This window comes from Cherax quadricarinatus, chromosome 40, assembly GCF_038502225.1.
Source record: "Cherax quadricarinatus isolate ZL_2023a chromosome 40, ASM3850222v1, whole genome shotgun sequence".
Classification (NCBI taxonomy): Eukaryota; Metazoa; Arthropoda; class Malacostraca; order Decapoda; family Parastacidae; genus Cherax; species Cherax quadricarinatus.
Window position 1 is genome coordinate 26,989,599 of NC_091331.1, and position 17,868 is coordinate 27,007,466.

At 48.7% G+C, this 17,868-nt stretch overlaps 1 protein-coding gene across 3 annotated transcripts in view; it reads right to left on the reverse strand.

Moving 5' to 3' along the window:
• LOC128687133 (uncharacterized) overlaps positions 1-17,868 on the reverse strand; it is a 109,547-nt gene that overhangs the window by 519 nt on the left and 91,160 nt on the right. For all 3 annotated transcript variants that reach the window (XM_070092801.1, XM_070092799.1, XM_070092800.1), the window contains 2 exons: positions 5,082-5,162; positions 1-1,431 (listed from right to left, as the gene is read on the reverse strand). The exon at positions 1-1,431 is cut by the window's left edge and continues 519 nt beyond it. In XM_070092801.1, the coding sequence (XP_069948902.1) occupies positions 5,083-5,162 (80 nt within the window). In that variant the 3' untranslated portion in view covers positions 1-1,431; position 5,082. The remainder of the gene's footprint in view (positions 1,432-5,081; positions 5,163-17,868) is intronic.

Below are 17,868 nucleotides of genomic sequence, written 5' to 3' on the forward strand. Positions count from 1 at the left end.
TACCATGACTATGGCACTGCAAGGCACGTGGAGGTGGGGTTGCTGCTGGAACTATGGTGGGCCATGGCAGGAGCGACAGCTGGTCTACTAGGGCACAGCATTAGCAAGGTGTGGATTACATACACCTTCCTTTACTTGTTCATAAAACAGTCTGGTGAAAGTGACTGTTTATACAGAATAAAGCATTCAGGCATTCAACGCTGTTGTGCTAATAAAAAAACTTCATTGATACCTAAGAGATAATATTGTTATGGTTTCTTAAACGAACACAGGCGATACGTGGACAGATGGACGGACAGATAACTGACTTTTTAATTCTGTCTTCAGGTCACACTTAAGACTAACAAGTGATCTAGAGTCTTGTACTGGAAAGTATGAGGCTTATAAAGGCGGGGTGGAAACATTTCGACGTGTTTCCTTTCACCTGTTGTCATGTTCACTTAGCAGCAAATAGGTACCTGGGTGTTAGTCGACTGGTGTGGGTCGCATCCTGGGGGACAAGATTGAGGACCCCAATGGAAATAAGAAAGACAGTTCTCGATGACGCACTGATTTTCTTGAGTTATCCTAGGTGGCTATCCCTCCGGGGTTAAAAATCCGAAGAAAATCTTATCTTATCTAGACAGCGTCAGCCTGTCATTAGCTGTCCTTGAATCATCATGAGTGAAATCTTGAAATCATGTGATACATAAGAAAAATATTGAAGTTCGATTGGCACTTGACGACTAAGTTTCGTGACTAGAAAATTTCTAACTACATACTGCCACAACAAATACTTTAGAATATTGTACATGGATTTAAAAGCAATCTTTGTTATACAAAATTCTTGGCTTTAGAAAAAAATAGTGTGAAAACTATTTATGTGAACGGGCCAAAACCACTTGTTAAAGGTGTGCAACTGAGCTATTTCCTCAACTGTTAAATATTGGCGATGTCTTTTTTGTTGAGGCTTGATGTGTGGTGAGCTACAGTGGCAGTCTAACACACTTGATGTTACACTCTACACTGAGCTACAGTGGCAGTCTAACACACTTGATGTTACACTCTACACTGAGCTACAGTGGCAGTCTAACACACCTGATGTTACACTGAGCTACAGTCCTAGTCTAACACACCTGAAGAACAAGAAAGCACAATACCGTGACTGGAACAATACACAAATAACCCGCACATAGGAGAGAGAAGCTACGACGACGTTTCGGTCCGACTTGAACCATTTACAAAAACACACTGATGTTGCGCTCCTGATGTTTCACTCTACACTTTTACACAAGGCGACTGCACCTTATTCCACCCAAGATTCCAGCAGTAGTCTTCAAGCCAGTTCAAAGTTCAGTTATTTGTTCTTTGAATCTAGGGATGTGATAACTGGAAGATCATCAGGCAAGAAAAAGTGGCTGCTGACTCAGGTCTCCGCATAATAAAGGCAACCTGGAGAGAAATGTTTACATAAATAATGAATGCTTATGAAACTTCATGACTGGATAAGTTAAATGCATACACTGTTGACATACCTACCGGATGAACAAGTATAATATGCCGTAGCAAGAGAGTAACGTAAACAATTTTATATAATTAATGCTGGATGCACTGTTCTGGATGTTTTAACACGAATATTTGAATGAATATCTGCCTGTTTGATAGATGGACATAGCTCTTTGTTAACTCAAGAATTATTAATAATAATAATAATAATAATAATAATAATAATAATAATAATAATAATAATAATAAGAAGAAGAAGAAGAAGAAGAAGAAGAAGATGAAGAAAAAGGAGAAGAATCACACTATACTCCAACACCAATGTTTACAAAGTACCTGGGTTTAGCGCTTCATTTTTTATAATAATAATAATAATAATAATAATAATAATAATAATAATAATAAGGTACCTGGTAAAGCGGATACTCTGAAACTACCAGGGTCGTTAAAATGCCAGGGAAGACCATTAGACAATCTAGTTTCTGGAAATTACATTTCTATACTATTTGGAGGGAGGTGCGCTGCACGAGCTGGTCTTGGAGACTGAACTAGTTCAGGGTGGGTATGTAGTACCCACACACCTGGGGAGTTAGACTATTGATGAAAGTTGGTTTTAGATATTGGACTAGTGGCGCCTACCCACCTGGGGGCTTCAGATTCTTGTGGAGGGAAGGCGCGTGTATGGTGTAAGTAGAATTTGGCAAAGTGGGAGAGTTAGGAGGTCGGCCTTAAGGGATGGTGACTAAGACAAGATGGTAAATAAGACAATAATAATATCTTTATTTCTACAGGTACACGTACAAGATATACAGGCCTAGCTGACATCAACGACATACTACTATATAGAAAGACCCTTGTTATGCAGAGCATTTCGGGCAAATTAGGTCAATTTCAAATTCAAATTCAAAGTTTATTCTCTATAAGGATTACAATGCTGAGTTTACAGAAATTTGGTTATTGTTTGGTTTACATGTAGTAAAATTGTGATTACAGTGTACCACTAGAACGCTTAGCATGGCTAGGCATTTCGGGCATACTTAGTTTTATTCTTAATTGTAAAATATTACAAATTATGAGGTAAGTTGGTATTATGGCTAAGTGACTAAATACTAGTTTGTGAGTTTAGCAATGTGAATGCTTTTGTTTTGGCACAGTACATAGTTTCAGTATTGGAGTATCACAGGATTCATTATTTTAAGACTGAGATTAATATTTCTGTTTATGGTCAAATGAGTGAGCGAGTGTAAGTGTGAACCACCAGGTGGTATTCGTGTAGTTAGTTGACGGGGTGTATCAGGGAGATAAGATGTTTTCTAATGGTAGTTTTGAAGGTGATGAATGTGTCTGCAGGATGCGACCCACACCAGTCAACTAACACCCAGGTACCCATTTTACTAATGAGTGAACAGGGACGGCAGGTGTCTTATGGAAACACGTCCTAATGTTTTCCGGCCGTACCGGGGATTCGATCCCCTGACCTCAGTGTGTGAGCCGAGTGCGTTAGCGATCGAGCTACATGGCACCTAAGTATCTTAACTGGGAGACATTTTGCCCACTAGAGCCTTTATCAGTCTAATACAGAAACACGAGGAAGAAGCCTTAATAAGGCAGAGGTGGAAGTAGCGGTGTGCTGACTCATCAGTAATAGTGGCCACATAAGATACAATTAGCATAACACACCTCAGACACTCAAGCGACTCTCTTAACAGAATTAGACATCAACATACGACAAGGAATTATCCAGATTGGACGTTATGTCCTTCACCAGAATATCCACTACACAAACAATTGAACTATTACGACGCAAAGTGAAGGACAATTCTGTCCGCCAAAGATTTGTCGACCTTAATAAGCTATGTGTCCTGTACAACTGTTTCTCCTTCAAAGGTTCATTCTTCAGGCAGAAATTCAGTATTACAGTGAGCAACCAAATTAGTGTAATACTCGCTAGTTTATTTAGAAGGCACTTTGGAGTAAAGAGAGTTATCATCATTATTTCAAACATCATTTTTTTCTGTTACACGGATGACATTTTGGTCATTATGCCCAGACGTGTAGACATTAAGAAACTGAAGGAAGACATCAACCAAAGAGAAAACCATTTATATTCACAATGGCGGAGGAAATCGAAGACAAATTCCTATTTCCATGTATACTTCTGTGTAAACGAGGAAAGAAGTTAGTTCATTAAGTAAATCACAAACTCACACATAAAGACGACTTCAAGTACTTTTTTATTCGTGTCATTATAAGGAGACGAAGTGTAAGACCACGACAGAAATACATGTAATAGCAGACCTCAACAGCTTCTGGGTTTCATGACTGGGAAAAGTAGAATCGTTTCCCATTTCGTTGGATGATTTGAAACCGTCATTGTATACAGCAGTAGCATGTGAGTGTGACTAAATGCTCAAGGAAGGGTGACCATTAGTCCCGAGTAGAGATTTGTGACTTCGGTAATGAAAGAGAGGAAGGGTAAACATTTACCACACGGATTTCCTATGGCTGAAGCTAAAAACATATAAGAGAGTAAGAGGAAGGAAAGAAAGACAAAATACCTCAACACGGGTCTGGTGGCATACATTAAACAGCTCCAAGAAGGTGTGAGGGAGGGTCAGGGAAGCACCATACCTTACACAGCACCAGGAAGGTGTGAGGGAGGGTCAGGATAGCACCATACTTTAAACAGCTCCAGGAAGGTGTGAGGGAGGGTCAGGGAAGCACCATACCTTACACAGCACCAGGAAGGTATGAGGGAGGGTCAGGATAGCACCATACCTTAAACAGCTCCAAGAAGGTGTGAGGGAGGGTCAGGGAAGCACCATACCTTACACAGCACCAGGAAGGTGTGAGGGAGGGTCAGGGAAGCACCATACCTTACACAGCACCAGGAAGGTGTGAGGGAGGGTCAGGATAGCACCATACCTTAAACAGCTCCAAGAAGGTGTGAGGGAGGGTCAGGGAAGCACCATACCTTACACAGCACCAGGAAGGTGTGAGGGAGGGTCAGGATAGCACCATACCTTACACAGCACCAGGAAGGTGATGAGGGTCAGGGAAACACCATACCATAAACAGTACCAGGAAGGTTTGAAGGAGGGTCAGGGAAGCACCATGCCTTACACAGCACCAGGAAAATGGGAGGGTCAGGGAAGCCCCATTCCTTACATAGCACCAGGAAGGTGTGAGGGAGGGTCAGGGAAGTACCATACCTTATAAAGCACCAGGAAGGTGTGAAGGAGGGTCAGGGAAGCACCATACCTTACACGGCACCAGGAAGGTGTGAGGGAGGGTCAGGGAAGCACCATACCTTACACAGCACCAGGAAGGTGTGAGGGAGGGTCAGGGAAGCACCATACCTTACACAGCACCAGGAAGGTGTGAGGGAGGGTCAGGGGAGCACCATACCTTACACAGCACCAGGAAGGTGTGAGGGAGGGTCAGGGAAGCACCATACCTTACACAGCACCAGGAAGGTGTGAGGGAGGGTCAGGGAAGCACCATAACATAAACAGCACCAGGAAGTTTGAAGGAGGGTCAGGGAAGCACCATGCCTTACACAGCACCAGGAAAGTGGGAGGGTCAGGGAAGCACCATACCTTATACCCGCCACAGCACCAGCAACGCAATACCAGCCACCACAGACACAGCAGAGTGAGCAGCACTGCCTCCAGTCTTGGCTGTAAATCATAACAAACACAGAGTCAGAAAACCTAATATAAAATTATTATTTTTCTATAAATTATTACGGAAACTAATTCTACGTTAGGAGAGCATTCTGAAACAGTTATTATTTTTTTTCCTGAGAAACAAATAGAGTCGCTGCTTACACCTTGTGTGTTAGCACTGTAATGACTAAGATACTTCATATAATGACTAAGATATTTCATATATTTCAGTTTGGCAACCTATTATTTTTCTAATATCAAACAGTGACTCCTGAAATTTCCAATTACAATAAACCCTCTATTTAACATCAGAAATAAAAAAAAAATCCAATGGATGTATAAATTTGGAAACAATGTACGAAGTCAATTGGTCAGAGAATTGTTCATTAGTTTTACAATTACGGCAAAATAATCTTTTCTTGATCCACCACAAATCCCATTACTGGGCACCTGATCCCTCCAATTAGTTCGTTAAATAGAAGTTTTGTTACCCCCATTGACTCATCTGAGTTCTCAACTTCCAGCTGCACCTTCGTGTTCCTTTTTCCCATCTCTCAAACAGTGTCATTATTCACCTTATCAGTTATTATTTTGTGAATTATCATACTGTCCCTAATTTTTTTTTGTTCTCCGGTGTCATCAGGCTGTTTCCTTAACCTCTCCTCATAGGGTACACCTCTTAGCTCCGTAACAAGTCTCGTTCCAAACTTTTGCACTTTCTCCAATTTCTTGATATGTTTGACTAGATGTGGGTTCCATACTAGTACTGCATACTCTAATATAGATCTGACGGCATGAAGTGCCCCTAATGACTCCTTGCTTAGATGTCCTAAAGCGAGTCTTAGATTTGCCAGAAGTGCATTTGCTGTAGCAGTTATTTGGTTGATGTGAGACTCAGGTGATATGTCGGTACAATACTCACCCCAAGGATCTTCTCCCGAGTCTGTATTCCACTTGTGGTCTTATTTGCCCTTCCCCCAAACTTCAAAACTTTGCACTTGTTGAGGTTAAACTCCAGTAGTCACTTGTCAGACCAGACCTGTAGCCTGTCCAAATTAAATCTGTAGCCTCTCCTTGTTCGTGTCATATTGTATTCGCATTAGTTGCACATAATCGACGAACAGGGATAACACTGACTCTGCCTTTCGTCACATATACAAGAAATATCACCGGTCCTAGTACTGATCTTTGTTGTACCCCATTGGTCAGTCACCCATTCATGGACAATCACTCTTCGTTTCCTTCCTGTCAGGTATGCCTTGATCAATTGTAGTGCTTTCCCTGCGTATATATGTGTACTCACCTAACTGTAGTTGCAGGGGTCGAAACTCAGCTCCTGGCCCCGCCTCTTCACTGAACGTTACTAGGTCCTCTCTCTCCCTGCTCCCTGAGCTTTATCATACCTCGTCTTAAAGCTATGTATGGATCCTGCCTCCACTACATCACTTCCCAGACTATTCCACTTCCTGACAACTCTGTGACTGAAGAAACACTTCCTAACATCCCTGTGGTTCATCTGAGTCTTCAACTTCCAACTGTGACCCCTTGTTGCTGTGTCCCATCTCTGGAACATCCTGTCTCTATCCACCTTGTCGATTCCTCTCAGTATTTTATATGTCGTTATCATATCCCCTCTATCTCTCCTCTCTTCCAGTGTCGTCAGGTCGATTTTCCTTAACCCCTCCTCGTAGGGCATACCCCTTAGCTCCGGGACTAGTCTTGTTGCAAACCTTTGCACTTTCTCTAGTTTCCTTACATGCTTGTCTAGGTGGGATTTCCAAACAGGTGCTGCATACTCCAATATGGGCCTAACGTACACGGTGTACAGGGTCCTGAACGATTCCTTATTAAGATGTCGGAATGCTGTTCTTAGGTTTACTAGGCGCCCATATGCTGCAGCAGTTACTTGGTTGATGTGCACCTCAGGAGATGTGCCCGGTATTAAACTCACTCCAAGATCGTTTTCCTTGAGTGAGGTTTGTAGTCTCTGGCCCCCTAGACTGTACTCCGTCTGTGGTCTTCTTTGCCCTTCCCCAATTTTCATGACTTTGCATTTGGTGGGGTTGAACTCCAGGAGCCAGTTGCTGGACCAGACCTCCAGCCTGTCCAGATACCTTTCTAGTTTTACCTAGTCCTCGTGTGTGTGTGTGTACTCACCTATTCGTGTGTGTGTGTGTGTGTGTGTGTGTGTGTGTGTGTGTGTGTGTGTGTGTGTGTGTGTGTGTGTGTGTGTGTGTGTGTTACAATCAATCAAAGATGGTCAACTGTCAAGAAGACCCAGGAAGTTTAGAGGCTCCGGGCACCTCTCTACGTGAGAGTTATGTTAGAGTCTTGTGTGGCCTAAGCGCCTAACTGCGTTTAGGCCACATAATGATGAAAAGAAGTTTACCAAGAACTCGATTGTGGTTTCATCAACGACAGCGTTTTGTTTTTTAACCCAAACCAACGATGCTGCCACCGATCCAGAAAACTCCGAGACACAAATGGAAAAACAGTCCCGAACAGAGCAGGTCCCTGCTAGAGACAGATAGGTCCTGAACTGCAGATCTTGTAGAGGAATGTCCAAGTTCATTGTCCTGTACACTAGCATGATCAGGGATCCATCCAGAGACGATGTTTTTATGGATGATGGCTTGATGAAGAGGCGACACTGCCAGCGTTCACTTCGAAGGACGATATGATGCGAGAAGTCAAAGCACCGAAGAGCTTGTAACGCTCTTTAAGAGCCAGAAACGGCAAATTATGCAAGTGTTGTACACCAACTGCACGTGTTCGACATAAGCTGCACGTGTTCTACACCAACTGCATGTGTTCTACACCAACTGCACGTGTTCGACATAAGCTGCACGTGTTCTACACCAGTTGCATATGCAGCTGGTGTAGGAAAAACAGTAATCTGCAAAGGTCACATAGTACCTGGAGGCAGTCATGTTTCATTCAAGGGAAGAATAGTTCAATTTCTTAGATCGAGATTCTATCCCCTGGCAGAGGCCAGGCTAGCAGACCAGTCTGTATGAGAGACGCTGCCATGAATTTTCAATGACCGCCCATTACAACACTAATTCACCTAAGACACACTGATATCCAACATGTTGCTAGTAGTTGTTATGTTCTTAACCCGATGATCCTTACACACCATGATGAAGTGACCTGACCAACATATCACTAACCTGACGTCTCCCACACCTGACTTTTCTGCTAGTATAAGTGTATGTATATATATATATATATATATATATATATATATATATATATATATATATATATATATATATATATATACATATATATATATATATATATATATATATATATATATATATATATATATATATATATATATATATATATATATATATATATATATATATATATATAGTGAATCACTAAAGTTTTGTGTTCAGTTTAATGAAAACGTTTCATAGATGAATGTACTCTTATATATGTTTTATTTAAAATGTACCAACTACAACAGGCGAAGTTTACAATACATCAGCTACAACAGGCGAAGTTTACAATACATCAGCTACAACAGGCGAAGTTTACAATACATCAGCAACAACATGTGAAGTTTACAATACATCAGCTACAACAGGTGAAGTTTACAATACATCAGCTACAACAGGTGAAGTTTACAATACATCAGCTACAACAGGTGAAGTTTACAATACATCAGCTACAATAAGTGATGTCTACATCAACTACAACAGGCGAAGTTTACAATACATCAGCTACAATAAGCGATGTCTACATCAACAACAACAGGTGAAGTTTACAATACATCAAGTGCCTACAGCTGCTGTTTACAATACTTTCAACATTCTACAAATAATATTTACAATACATCTGCTACCTATGAAAAACATATTATGCCAAACAGGAAAGAGAGAAAGTGTACACAAGGTGCCAGGGAGAGCAGGTAGTGTACACAAGGTGCCAGGGAGAGCAGGTAGTGTACACAAGGTGCCAGGGAGAGCAGGTAGTGTACACAAGGTGCCAGGAAGAGCAGGTAGTGTACACAAGGTGCCAGGGAGAGCAGGTAGTGTACACAAGGTGCCAGGGAGAGCAGGTAGTGTACACAAGGTGCCAGGGAGAGCAGGTAGTGTACACAAGGTGCCAGGGAGAGAAGGTAGTGTACACAAGGTGCCAGGGAGAGCAGGTAGTGTACACAGGGTGCCAGGGAGAGCAGGTAGTGTACACAAGGTGCCAGGGAGAGCAGGTAGTGTACACAAGGTGCCAGGGAGAGCAGGTAGTGTACACAAGGTGCCAGGGAGAGCAGGTAGTGTACACAAGGTGCCAGGGAGAGAAGGTAGTGTACACAAGGTGCCAGGGAGAGCAGGTAGTGTACACAGGGTGCCAGGGAGAGCAGGTAGTGTACACAAGGTACCAGGGAGAGCAGGTAGTGTACACAAGGTGCCAGGGAGAGCAGGTAGTGTACACAAGGTGCCAGGGAGAGCAGGTAGTGTACACAAGGTGCCAGGGAGAGCAGGTAGTGTACACAAGGTGCCAGGGAGAGCAGGTAGTGTACACAAGGTGCCAGGGAGAGCAGGTAGTGTACACAAGGTGCCAGGGAGAGCAGGTAGTGTCCCCAAGGTGCCAGGGAGAGCAGGTAGTGTACACAAGATGCCAGGGAGAGCAGGTAGTGTACACAAGGTGCCAGGGAGAGCAGGTAGTGTACACAAGGTGCCAGGGAGAGCAGGTAGTGTACACAAGGTGCCAGGTTGAGCAGGTAGTGTACACAAGGTGCCAGGAAGAGCAGGTAGTGTACACAAGGTGCCAGGGAGAGCAGGTAGTGTACACAAGGTGCCAGGGAGAGCAGGTAGTGTACACAAGGTGCCAGGGAGAGCAGGTAGTGTACACAAGGTGCCAGGGAGAGCAGGTAGTGTACACAAGGTGCCAGGGAGAGCAGGTAGTGTACACAAGGTGCCAGGGAGAGCAGGTAGTGTACACAAGGTGCCAGGGTGAGCAGGTACTGTACACAAGGTGCCAGGGAGAGCAGGTAGTGTACACAAGGTGCCAGGGAGAGCAGGTAGTGTACACAAGGTGCCAGGGTGAGCAGGTAGTGTACACAAGGTGCCAGGGTGAGCAGGTAGTGTACACAAGGTGCCAGGGAGAGCAGGTAGTGTCCACAAGGTGCAAGGGAGAGCAGGTAGTGTACACAAGGTGCCAGGGTGAGCAGGTAGTGTACACAAGGTGCCAGGGTGAGCAGGTAGTGTACACAAGGTGCCAGGGTGAGCAGGTAGTGTACACAAGGTGCCAGGGAGAGCAGGTAGTGTACACAAGGTGCAAGGGAGAGCAGGTATTGTACACAAGGAGCCAGGGTGAGCAGGTAGTGTACACAAGGTGCCAGGGAGAGCAGGTAGTGTACACAAGGTGCCAGGGAGAGCAGGTAGTGTACACAAGGTGCCAGGGAGAGCAGGTAGTGTACACAAGGTGCCAGGGAGAGCAGGTAGTGTACACAAGGTGCCAGGGAGAGCAGGTAGTGTACACAAGGTGCCAGGGAGAGCAGGTAGTGTACACAAGGTGCCAGGGAGAGCAGGTAGTGTACACAAGATGCCAGGGAGAGCAGGTAGTGTACACAAGGTGCCAGGGAGAGCAGGTAGTGTACACAAGGTGCCAGGGAGAGCAGGTAGTGTACACAAGGTACCAGGGAGAGCAGGTAGTGTACACAAGGTGCCAGGGAGAGCAGGTAGTGTACACAAGGTGCCAGGGAGAGCAGGTAGTGTACACAAGGTGACAGGGAGAGCAGGTAGTGTACACAAGGTACCAGGGAGAGCAGGTAGTGTACACAAGGTGCCAGGGAGAGCAGGTAGTGTACACAAGGTGCCAGGGAGAGCAGGTAGTGTACACAAGGTGCCAGGGAGAGCAGGTAGTGTACACAAGGTACCAGGGAGAGCAGGTAGTGTACACAAGGTGCCAGGGAGAGCAGGTAGTGTACACAAGGTGCCAGGGAGAGCAGGTAGTGTACACAAGGTGCCAGGGAGAGCAGGTAGTGTACACAAGGTACCAGGGAGAGCAGGTAGTGTACACAAGGTGCCAGGGAGAGCAGGTAGTGTACACAAGGTGCCAGGGAGAGCAGGTAGTGTACACAAGGTGCCAGGGTGAGCAGGTAGTGTACACAAGGTGCCAGGGTGAGCAGGTAGTGTACACAAGGTGCCAGGGAGAGCAGGTAGTGTACACAAGGTGCCAGTGTGAGCAGGTAGTGTACACAAGGTGCCAGGGTGAGCAGGTAGTGTACACAAGGTGCTAGGGAGAGCAGGTAGTGTACACAAGGTGCCAGGGAGAGCAGGTAGTGTACACAAGGTGCCAGGGTGAGCAGGTAGTGTACACAAGGTGCCAGGGTGAGCAGGTAGTGTACACAAGGTGCCAGGGAGAGCAGGTAGTGTACACAAGGTGCCAGTGTGAGCAGGTAGTGTACACAAGGTGCCAGGGTGAGTAAGTAGTGTACACAAGGTGCCAGGGAGAGCAGGTAGTGTACACAAGGTGCCAGGGTGAGCAGGTAGTGTACACAAGGTGCCAGGGTGAGCAGGTACTGTACACAAGGTGCCAGGGAGAGCAGGTAGTGTACACAAGGTGCCAGGGTGAGCAGGTAGTGTACACAAGGTGCCAGGGTGAGCAGGTAGTGTACACAAGGTGCCAGGGAGAGCAGGTAGTGTACACAAGGTGCCAGGGAGAGCAGGTAGTGTACACAAGGTGCCAGGGTGAGCAGGTAGTGTACACAAGGTGCCAGGGAGAGCAGGTAGTGTACACAAGGTGCCAGGGAGAGCAGGTAGTGTACACAAGGTGCCAGGGAGAGCAGGTAGTGTACACAAGGTGCCAGGGAGAGCAGGTAGTGTACACAAGGTGCCAGGGAGAGCAGGTAGTGTACACAAGGTGCCAGGGAGAGCAGGTAGTGTACACAAGGTGCCAGGGAGAGCAGGTAGTGTACACAAGGTGCCAGGGAGAGCAGGTAGTGTACACAAGGTGCCAGGGAGAGCAGGTAGTGTACACAAGGTGCCAGGGAGAGCAGGTAGTGTACACAAGGTGCCAGGCTGAGCAGGTAGTGTACACAAGGTGGCAGGGTGAGCAGGTAGTGTACACAAGGTGCCAGGGAGAGCAGGTAGTGTACACAAGGTGCCAGGGAGAGCAGGTAGTGTACACAAGGTGCCAGGGAGAGCAGGTAGTGTACACAAGGTGCCAGGGAGAGCAGGTAGTGTACACAAGGTGCCAGGGAGAGCAGGTAGTGTACACAAGGTGCCAGGGAGAGCAGGTAGTGTACACAAGGAGCCAGGGAGAGCAGGTAGTGTACACAAGGTGCCAGGGAGAGCAGGTAGTGTACACAAGGTGCCAGGGAGAGCAGGTAGTGTACACAAGGTGCCAGGGAGAGCAGGTAGTGTACACAAGGTGCCAGGGAGAGCAGGTAGTGTACACAAGGTGCCAGGGTGAGCAGGTAGTGTACACAAGGTGCCAGGGTGAGCAGGTAGTATACACAAGGTGCCAGGGTGAGCAGGTAGTGTACACAAGGTGCCAGTGTGAGCAAGTAGTGTACACAAGCTGCCAGGGAGAGCAGGTAGTGTACACAAGGTGCCAGGGTGAGCAGGTAGTGTACACAAGGTGCCAGGGAGAGCAGGTAGTGTACACAAGGTGCCAGGGAGAGCAGGTAGTGTACACAAGGTGCCAGGGAGAGCAGGTAGTGTACACAATGTGCCAGGGAGAGCAGGTAGTGTACACAAGGTGCCAGGGTGAGCAGGTAGTGTACACAAGGTGCCAGGAAGAGCAGGTAGTGTACACAAGGTGCCAGGGAGAGCAGGTAGTGTACACAAGGTGCCAGGGAGAGCAGGTAGTGTACACAAGGTGCCAGGGAGAGCAGGTAGTGTACACAAGGTGCCAGGGAGAGCAGGTAGTGTACACAAGGTGCCAGGGAGAGCAGGTAGTGTACACAAGGTGCCAGGGAGAGCAGGTAGTGTACACAAGGTGCCAGGGTGAGCAGGTAGTGTACACAAGGTGCCAGGGAGAGCAGGTAGTGTACACAAGGTGCCAGGGAGAGCAGGTAGTGTACACAAGGTGCCAGGGTGAGCAGGTAGTGTACACAAGGTGCCAGGGTGAGCAGGTAGTGTACACAAGGTGCCAGGGAGAGCAGGTAGTGTCCACAAGGTGCAAGGGAGAGCAGGTAGTGTACACAAGGTGCCAGGGTGAGCAGGTAGTGTACACAAGGTGCCAGGGTGAGAAGGGAGTGTACACAAGGTGCAAGGGTGAGCAGGTAGTGTACACAAGGTGCCAGGGAGAGCAGGTAGTGTACACAAGGTGCAAGGGAGAGCAGGTATTGTACACAAGGTGCCAGGGTGAGCAGGTACTGTACACAAGGTGCCAGGGAGAGCAGGTAGTGTACACAAGGTGCCAGGGAGAGCAGGTAGTGTACACAAGGTGCCAGGGAGAGCAGGTAGTGTACACAAGGTGCCAGGGTGAGCAGGTAGTGTACACAAGGTGCCAGGGTGAGCAGGTAGTGTACACAAGGTGCCAGGGAGAGCAGGTAGTGTACACAAGGTGCCAGGGAGAGCAGGTAGTGTACACAAGGTGCCAGGGTGAGCAGGTAGTGTACACAAGGTGCCAGGGTGAGCAGGTAGTGTACACAAGGTGCCAGGGTGAGCAGGTAGTGTACACAAGGTGCCAGGGTGAGCAGGTAGTGTACACAAGGTGCCAGGGAGAGTAGGTAGTGTACACAAGGTGCCAGGGTGAGCAGGTAGTGTACACAAGGTGCCAGGGTGAGCAGGTAGTGTACACAAGGTGCCAGGGAGAGCAGGTAGTGTACACAAGCTGCCAGGGTGAGCAGGTAGTGTACACAAGGTGCCAGGGTGAGCAGGTAGTGTACACTAGGTGCCAGGGTGAGCAGGTAGTGTACACAAGGTGCCAGGGAGAGCAGGTAGTGTACACAAGGTGCCAGGGTGAGCAGGTAGTGTACACAAGGTGCCAGGGAGAGCAGGTAGTGTACACAAGGTGCCAGGGTGAGCAGGTAGTGTACACAAGGTGCCAAGGAGAGCAGGTAGTGTACACAAGCTGCCAGGGTGAGCAGGTAGTGTCCACAAGCTGCCAGGGTGAGCAGGTTGTGTACACAAAGTGCCAGGTTGAGCAGGTAGTGTACACAAGGTGCCAGGGTGAGCAGGTAGTGTACACAAGCTGCCAAGGTGAGCAGGTAGTGTACACAAGCTGCCAGGGTGAGCAGATAGTGTACACAAGGAGCCAGGTTGAGCAGGAAGTGTACAGAAGGTATCAGGGTGAGCAGATAGTGTACACAAGGAGTCAGGATGAGCAGGTAGTGTACACAAGCTGCCAGGGTGAGCAGGTAGTGTACACAAGGTGCCAGGGTGAGCAGATAATGTACACAAGGAGTCAGGATGAGCAGGTAGTGTACACAAGCTGCCAGAGTGAGCAGGTAGTGTACACAAGGTGCCAGGGTGAGCAGGTAGTGTACACAAGGTGCCAGGGAGAGCAGGTAGTGTACACAAGGTGCCAGTGTGAGCAGGTAGTGTACACAAGGTGCCAGGGTGAGCAAGTAGTGTACACAAGGTGCCAGGGAGAGCAGGTAGTGTACACAAGGTGCCAGGGTGAGCAGGTAGTGTACACAAGGTGCCAGGGTGAGCAGGTAGTGTACACAAGGTGCCAGGGAGAGCAGGTAGTGTACACAAGGTGCCAGGGTGAGCAGGTAGTGTACACAAGGTGCCAGGGTGAGCAGGTAGTGTACACAAGGTGCCAGGGAGAGCAGGTAGTGTACACAAGGTGCCAGGGAGAGCAGGTAGTGTACACAAGGTGCCAGGGTGAGCAGGTAGTGTACACAAGGTGCCAGGGAGAGCAGGTAGTGTACACAAGGTGCCAGGGTGAGCAGGTAGTGTACACAAGGTGCCAGGGTGAGCAGGTAGTGTACACAAGGTGCCAGGGAGAGCAGGTAGTGTACACAAGGTGCCAGTGTGAGCAGGTAGTGTACACAAGGTGCCAGGGTGAGCAGGTAGTGTACACAAGGTGCTAGGGAGAGCAGGTAGTGTACACAAGGTGCCAGGGAGAGCAGGTAGTGTACACAAGGTGCCAGGGTGAGCAGGTAGTGTACACAAGGTGCCAGGGTGAGCAGGTAGTGTACACAAGGTGCCAGGGAGAGCAGGTAGTGTACACAAGGTGCCAGTGTGAGCAGGTAGTGTACACAAGGTGCCAGGGTGAGCAAGTAGTGTACACAAGGTGCCAGGGAGAGCAGGTAGTGTACACAAGGTGCCAGGGTGAGCAGGTAGTGTACACAAGGTGCCAGGGTGAGCAGGTAGTGTACACAAGGTGCCAGGGAGAGCAGGTAGTGTACACAAGGTGCCAGGGTGAGCAGGTAGTGTACACAAGGTGCCAGGGTGAGCAGGTAGTGTACACAAGGTGCCAGGGAGAGCAGGTAGTGTACACAAGGTGCCAGGGAGAGCAGGTAGTGTACACAAGGTGCCAGGGTGAGCAGGTAGTGTACACAAGGTGCCAGGGAGAGCAGGTAGTGTACACAAGGTGCCAGGGAGAGCAGGTTGTGTACACAAGGTGCCAGGGAGAGCAGGTAGTGTACACAAGGTGCCAGGGAGAGCAGGTAGTGTACACAAGGTGCCAGGGAGAGCAGGTAGTGTACACAAGGTGCCAGGGAGAGCAGGTAGTGTACACAAGGTGCCAGGGAGAGCAGGTAGTGTACACAAGGTGCCAGGGAGAGCAGCTAGTGTACACAAGGTGCTAGGGAGAGCAGGTAGTGTACACAAGGTGCCAGGGAGAGCAGGTAGTGTACACAAGGTGCCAGGGTGAGCAGGTAGTGTACACAAGGTGGCAGGGTGAGCAGGTAGTGTACACAAGGTGCCAGGGAGAGCAGGTAGTGTACACAAGGTGCCAGGGAGAGCAGGTAGTGTACACAAGGTGCCAGGGAGAGCAGGTAGTGTACACAAGGTGCCAGGGAGAGCAGGTAGTGTACACAAGGTGCCAGGGAGAGCAGGTAGTGTACACAAGGTGCCAGGGAGAGCAGGTAGTGTACACAAGGAGCCAGGGAGAGCAGGTAGTGTACACAAGGTGCCAGGGAGAGCAGGTAGTGTACACAAGGTGCCAGGGAGAGCAGGTAGTGTACACAAGGTGCCAGGGAGAGCAGGTAGTGTACACAAGGTGCCAGGGAGAGCAGGTAGTGTACACAAGGTGCCAGGGTGAGCAGGTAGTGTACACAAGGTGCCAGGGTGAGCAGGTAGTATACACAAGGTGCCAGGGTGAGCAGGTAGTGTACACAAGGTGCCAGTGTGAGCAAGTAGTGTACACAAGCTGCCAGGGAGAGCAGGTAGTGTACACAAGGTGCCAGGGTGAGCAGGTAGTGTACACAAGGTGCCAGGGAGAGCAGGTAGTGTACACAAGGTGCCAGGGAGAGCAGGTAGTGTACACAAGGTGCCAGGGAGAGCAGGTAGTGTACACAATGTGCCAGGGAGAGCAGGTAGTGTACACAAGGTGCCAGGGTGAGCAGGTAGTGTACACAAGGTGCCAGGAAGAGCAGGTAGTGTACACAAGGTGCCAGGGAGAGCAGGTAGTGTACACAAGGTGCCAGGGAGAGCAGGTAGTGTACACAAGGTGCCAGGGAGAGCAGGTAGTGTACACAAGGTGCCAGGGAGAGCAGGTAGTGTACACAAGGTGCCAGGGAGAGCAGGTAGTGTACACAAGGTGCCAGGGAGAGCAGGTAGTGTACACAAGGTGCCAGGGTGAGCAGGTAGTGTACACAAGGTGCCAGGGAGAGCAGGTAGTGTACACAAGGTGCCAGGGAGAGCAGGTAGTGTACACAAGGTGCCAGGGTGAGCAGGTAGTGTACACAAGGTGCCAGGATGAGCAGGTAGGGTACACAAGGTGCCAGGGAGAGCAGGTAGTGTCCACAAGGTGCAAGGGAGAGCAGGTAGTGTACACAAGGTGCCAGGGTGAGCAGGTAGTGTACACAAGGTGCCAGGGTGAGCAGGTAGTGTACACAAGGTGCCAGGGAGAGCAGGTAGTGTACACAAGGTGCCAGGGTGAGCAGGTAGTGTACACAAGGTGCCAGGGTGAGCAGGTAGTGTACACAAGGTGCCAGGGAGAGCAGGTAGTGTACACAAGGTGCCAGGGAGAGCAGGTAGTGTACACAAGGTGCCAGGGTGAGCAGGTAGTGTACACAAGGTGCCAGGGAGAGCAGGTAGTGTACACAAGGTGCCAGGGAGAGCAGGTAGTGTACACAAGGTGCCAGGGAGAGCAGGTAGTGTACACAAGGTGCCAGGGAGAGCAGGTAGTGTACACAAGGTGCCAGGGAGAGCAGGTAGTGTACACAAGGTGCCAGGGAGAGCAGGTAGTGTACACAAGGTGCCAGGGAGAGCAGGTAGTGTACACAAGGTGCCAGGGAGAGCAGGTAGTGTACACAAGGTGCCAGGGAGAGCAGGTAGTGTACACAAGGTGCCAGGGAGAGCAGGTAGTGTACACAAGGTGCCAGGGTGAGCAGGTAGTGTACACAAGGTGGCAGGGTGAGCAGGTAGTGTACACAAGGTGCCAGGGAGAGCAGGTAGTGTACACAAGGTGCCAGGGAGAGCAGGTAGTGTACACAAGGTGCCAGGGAGAGCAGGTAGTGTACACAAGGTGCCAGGGAGAGCAGGTAGTGTACACAAGGTGCCAGGGAGAGCAGGTAGTGTACACAAGGTGCCAGGGAGAGCAGGTAGTGTACACAAGGAGCCAGGGAGAGCAGGTAGTGTAC